The sequence below is a fragment of the Montipora capricornis genome, chromosome 9 (genome assembly GCF_036669925.1).
Source record: "Montipora capricornis isolate CH-2021 chromosome 9, ASM3666992v2, whole genome shotgun sequence".
Lineage (NCBI taxonomy): Eukaryota > Metazoa > Cnidaria > Anthozoa > Scleractinia > Acroporidae > Montipora > Montipora capricornis.
This window is the reverse complement of record NC_090891.1, coordinates 34,119,517-34,125,609: the sequence shown is the minus strand read 5'-3', so window position 1 is coordinate 34,125,609 and position 6,093 is coordinate 34,119,517. Positions and strand designations below refer to the sequence as shown.

The window sequence follows — 6,093 nt, the reverse complement described above, 5'->3', positions numbered from 1 at the left end:
GATTTTGTAACCCCTGGAAGCACCCTTATTCTGTGATCCTTTGCTTTGCTGAATAACTTTGAAAATGAAAACAATGCTGAGCAAATCAAGCCATAATCATCATGCAATAATAAACAGAGTGAAAATACAGTTCTAATACAAAGGAAATTAAAGGAGGTTGAGGTGTACACTGTAGGCCAAAATGCATGACTTATAAAAAATCACAAGCCTAGGAACTTTAAACCTGATAATAATTGCAAGGAAGAATATTTTTAAAGGCAAATAAGCCAACCACAAGAAAATTATTTCAGTTTTTATGCACACTTACCAAAAAGAGTAAACAGCGTAAAAAAAAAATTACCTTTGGGTATTTTCTTGGTTAAATCTCCAAGACCTTCTGGAATCCTTAAAGAGAATGCACAAAACCTTCGAACTGATCTGGCACCCTGAAGAGGAACAAACTAAGTTCAAACAAAAATGATTCTCCTTTTCACATACATGTACTCTACATTTCTTCTAAAGAAGACTAAAAAAAATGCTAGTGGTACATTCTTGCACTGTAGACAACCTTTTGGAAAACACCTGATGTATAATATTGCTAATAATACTGCACCATAACAGTTGAAAGGGACTAATAAACCATACAAAAGCAGTTTAAATACATATGTACACGTACTGACCTCCCTATGCCAAATTCGTGGTTTGTTTCCAGTCCAACCAATGTTGTCCTTTTTGCAGATTGATGGTGTCCAAGGCCTCCCAAGCCTTTTAGACAATTCAAGAGATACTTGCCTGTTTAATATTGCAGATGAACCTGTAAACATAAGAAAGATGATAGACTGATCAAAATGGTTTGCTGGTACATGTAAGCTGTAGTATCGCCAACTGGTTAGCTCAGGCTCCCCTGTGATACAATGTAGGTGGGAGATTGCAGATTCTAACCCCAAAATCACTAATGATCTTAAAATCACTAAACAGGAAGGGCTGCTTTTGTAATTACATCTGCAACTCTCATTGGATAATCCGGTGCAGATCCCTTTTTTTTCTATCTATCTGCTTTTAATTGTATTTTCATTTTTGCTGGAACAGATACTGTTTACCTGACGTGAACATTTCATTAATGTTTCAAAAACTCATTCATAATTCATGAGCCTAACAGCCTATCAAAACACAGATAAAACGTAACACGCAGGAGCTTTATATCCTCATAAAACAGTATTCTTTTTATAAAGAATACTAATAAGGCATAGTTTGTTTTTCTGGTGTGCTAATATTCTCCTCTCACAATTTGAACCATTGTTCTCAGTCCAGAGGACCACACTTTTTGAGGAATGTTTTTTAAGTCGTTCAAAAAAACTCGCAGCCTCATGTTTTTAAACCCCCGATAAAACACTCCTGCTTGTTTTTTAAACATCACATGCGGGACAAATTTACTGAATAATGATTGGCCGAGAGAGAGGGCATTTTTTTTCTAAATCACAAGGGCACTTTTGGTAATCAAGAGGGCATGATTACTTGATCTTGATTGCTTAACAGTTGCCTATCCAGAGAAACCGAGGTTACAAGCAGAATCTTCTTCCATATTCTGACTCTGAGTAATTTTTCCACATTTAAATTCACATAGACAAGTAAAAACAAGCAATATAAACTCCCGACGTTTCGGGGACTTCATGACGCCATATCAAGGGTACAAATGAGAGTAAAAATAATTAACAAATGCGAGTTCACGAGTTACAACTAATTTACATAGCAGAGGTGGCTACACAAATACTTTAGCACGGATAGAATCCGTTTGCACGTTCAAACTCGGTGTTAATTGTTTGATGTAAAGCATCTCATTGAATTAAAGTATTTGTGTAGCCACCTCCGCTATGTAAATTAGTTGTACCTCTTGAACTCGCATTTGTTAATTTTACTCTCATTTGTACCCTTGATAATGGCGTCATGAAGTCGCCGAAACGTCGGGAGTTTATATCGCTTGTTTTTACTTGTCTATGTATTACTAAATCACTGTTATTATGAGATTATTTAAATTTACAGTTTAATTAAGTTAACCCATTGACGGGTAAAATTGTCTGGCATTAGACAGAGTAAAATACTAAGTATGGCCTGTTTAGGCAGGTTTAGGGGTGAATGGGTTAATGTGAGTGATTAATTATAATAGATGCTATATTTCTGTTGACAACATCGATTTATTGAATTGAACTTTAACCAAATGAAAACACGTAAAGTTGATTGTCATTTGTCACGGCATTTAACATGCTTTCCTTGATAATTTTGCCCTTTATGTGATAAACATGCAATCTCAATGTGCCCTTCTGCAATTAAGGATTAATTTCACATGTATTTTCCAGGTTTTACAAATTGCCCTTGTCGCTTTGCGACATGGGCAATTTTGTGAAAACTTTAAAAATACAGTGTACGCATGAAATTAATCCTTAATTGCCCTTGGCGCCATGCGATTACATATACAAAACAATCAGAAAGAAAGTCAAAATGGCAGCCTTAAGGTGGCTCAAACCAGTTTCAACACTTTATTATAAGGATTGACACTAAAACACTTCATCTTTCAACAGCAATGTTATGGTACCATATCAAATGCCAATTATTGCTGAAAATGATTTGGTCATTTTTGTGATGTAAAAGGATACCGTGGCAACAGGAAAGCCCTGCAAAACACCCCATATTTTGGCTTTAGCTGCTCATATCTCAAAAAGGAATTCGGTGCCCCCCATTTTTTATTTCTGAAATGCAATTAGCATGCCAGAATAAAACTTTCTGCAAATCTTAAAAAAATTCTGTGGAACAGATTCAGAGCCACCTTAATAAATTGAAAATTAATTTTAAGGTTGCTCTCAATCCACTCCACAGAATTTTTTACACTTTAACCCTTTGACGTCCAAACCGGCCGAAAATGGTCAGACTTAGTATTTTACTCTGTCTAACGCCAGAAAATTTTACTTGTCAATGGGGAACCTCTGGGAGTCAATGGGTTAAAGGGAGCTTCATCTTGGCCTTCTGATCACTTTCGTACAACAAAAAATTGTGGTCACCGAGTTCTTTTTTCAGACATGAGCAACTTAAGCCAAAATATAGGGTGTTTTTGCAAGGCTTTCCTGTTGCCATGGTTGTTACATCACAAAAATGACTGCATCTTGTTCCGCAATAATTGATGTTTACATTGTACCATAACATTGCTGTTACGTGATAAAAGGTTGTAGTGTCAAAGTGTTGAAACTGGTTTGAGCCACCTTAATTATCTGGACTTTTGTGAGTATATACTTCAATTCTTCAATTCACCCCCCTTCAAATATTCCTAGAACTGCCACTGATAATGACTAATGCTAGTCTTTACTTGCATGTTTATGAGACGAAGTCGAGGTCCATAAACACCCGAAAAAAGATTGAGGCCAATATCCAGTCATCTTGACCGAACAAGCTTAGTCAATAAAGGATTTATCATATGGGATAAAACACCAAAAAAATAATCTTTGATCTTGTGGGACCAGGCAAGAAATGCCGATCAGCCAATATCGCCCCATCTTGCCCGCTCAGGTAGCCAATCGCAGCACAGGATTTGGTTTATCTTGCCCACTCACAGAGCTAGTCATATAATAAGGGCTGTTATAGAACCGACTCACTATTCGAAAAGAGCTGGGGACCCGATGTTGTGGCCTGGCACTGTCCAGAAATAGGGCATCTATATGCATCACCTCCCTAACTTATAGTAAACTGGGTAACAAGTACATTGCAGTAGAGACAAAAATCCCCCAAAACAGCATTGTAAGTTTGTAGAGAAAACTCTGGGGGGAATGGCTAAAATATACTTCACTTCAAAAATTATGACAAAACATACCCAAAGCTTCATTTGCAGATTCTGGGCTCTCCTTCGGCAGATTCTCAACTAAAAACATCAACAGCTTCCTAATTTCTGCTTCATTAGAATAAAGAAAAGTTTGGTATCCAATTTCACCTCGGTAGCCAACTTCCTATGAAGAGACATTTACAAATTTACCTTTAAATGGCAATTTAGCTACTTCAGTTGGCTTGGGGTTTGATGCTATGTGGTTTACCAGATCCCCTGTGAGTGACTACTAACGTCTACATTGGTGAGACCTTAGTTACTAAAACAAGGAATGCCCTACAATGACCTACAATGAGAGCTCTACAATGAACTGCAATGACCTACAATGACCTACAATGAGAGCTCTGCAATGAGCTACATGTACCATGACGTACAGTGATCTACAATGACCTACATGTACAGTGATCTACAATGGCCTACAATGATCTACAGTGACCTACAATGACCTACAACACAATAAAATACAATACATACTTAATAGGCCGCTCCCCATAGGGGCTTTTCAGGGCCAATGAAACACAACAAAACGACAGAACAGAACAACAACAACAACTGTTCAGAATCTCAACTGGCCGGAGGCAAACCAGTTGGCTATTTACAAGTGCAGCTGGGAAGTTGAACCAGGGACTACCAGGATCAAATTCAACGATTGGTCAGAGCATGTCTTGAACCCAGGATCTCCGGATCCCAAGGCAAGAGGCCATAACCACTGGGCCACACTGCCTCCTTTTGATGAACGGAAAACATTCATTGCGTGTTGTCATGCAATGCTTTTAGTCCATTGCATGACAGCCCAACTAGCGACAGCAATTACGCATGTGGCCTTAAAGGCAAAAATTATGTACAAATATCATTGAAGGCTTTGCTTGGCAACGATAAAGTCTTAATTACAGCAGGAAAAAATGAAGAGAAGATTATAAATAAGTTATTCTTCCCTCGGTGTTTTGTTTGGTTCAGAGTGCAGTCAATAAGTACATAAAATAGCCTGTTGAATGGCTTGGTTATGACCTTCTTGGAGACTCAAGGCAAGACATTCACGGTCGGAAAAATCAGCAACGCAGATGAACTTTTTCCCCAACCAGACGGATTGCTGGGTTCAGTATTTTGTCAGATGTCTGCACATATCCTTGGGGTGTAGTGGTAGCGTCTTAGTTACGGGTGTATAACCAAACGCCTGGTAACATGACTACCCAGCCACCGAACCAAGAATGCAAAAAGAAGAAAACGAAAAACGCTTTTCCAAGCGGCCGCCGAGCCGAGCTCCGAGCCACAAGAATGAAGACATCGATATCAGATCAGAGATAAACTACCGCCCTAAACTATCTCATAAGTTGATAGTCTGGATAATCAACTCACCTGACAAGCAGCAGCTAGGGTGGTTCCAAGCCTGAATTTAGATGACATACTTGCAGGCAACACCGATGGAATATGGAGATCATCCTTTATCATCCGGAGGCATTTTGATGTAGCAGCAACAATCAGAGCTGTTGTGAATTCTCTCAATGTTGAAACTGCTTCGGGAATGTCGCTTTTTCCAAAGAAAAGATTTACCGTGGTAAATATTCAGCGAATACTACAATGCGGCGTAAAGATGTGAAATACTTACCAGCCTATTTGCTTCAATGTATGGATTATGATGTTGTCCACTTCCTCCATCTTGTACCAACCCTCACTTCCACTTGTCTGCACACCTTGTTATTCGAGGGAAGCTTGGGTTCTAGTAAGTCGCACTGGGCAGCGGGAGATCGCCTTGAGAGCGCCTGCGTGAGAGCTTTTCATAATTCGTTCCGGCTGGCGAAAAATGTCTGATTGGTCGAGGCCTTGTCATACATACATACATACTTTATTGTTACCTCCCCAATGGGGCTTTTCAGGAACAATTATTTAAATTTATTTAAATTATTGTCATGTGACTCCAATATCAAACATGGCTGCCATTCGGTGTTTATTGGATCTCCGTCGACAAAAAAAAAATAAGACTCTTTTTCAGGCCAGTAAAACGGACGAATCATGCAGAGATGCTAACCTATGGAGATCTAAAATTTGGAGATTTTTTCCTTCCGGTCTCCCCATCTCTCCCCCTCGATCAACCTACCCCCTCCCCTCCCCTCCTCTTCCCCCAAAAACGCACCCACCCATCGCCCAGCAGCTCCTTCAGAATACAAGAATATTCTGCCGCCATTGTGAATTTGCGGGAAAACAGGGTACTTATGTCAATAATTTTTATTGGTTAATCGGAGATCCAATCA

General features: G+C 39.1%; 1 protein-coding gene across 1 annotated transcript in view; it reads right to left on the bottom strand.

Annotated features, from left to right (window-relative positions):
* Positions 1–5,556, bottom strand: part of LOC138016474 (coiled-coil domain-containing protein 22 homolog) — a 20,086-nt gene extending 14,530 nt beyond the window's left edge. The window contains exons 1-5 of the mRNA XM_068863609.1: positions 5,451–5,556; positions 5,201–5,372; positions 3,836–3,968; positions 660–793; positions 341–425 (exon numbers count right to left, since the gene is read on the bottom strand). Coding sequence (XP_068719710.1) covers positions 341–425; positions 660–793; positions 3,836–3,968; positions 5,201–5,372; positions 5,451–5,500 — 574 coding nt within the window. The 5' untranslated portion in view covers positions 5,501–5,556. The remainder of the gene's footprint in view (positions 1–340; positions 426–659; positions 794–3,835; positions 3,969–5,200; positions 5,373–5,450) is intronic.
* Positions 5,557–6,093: the final 537 nt, after the last annotated feature.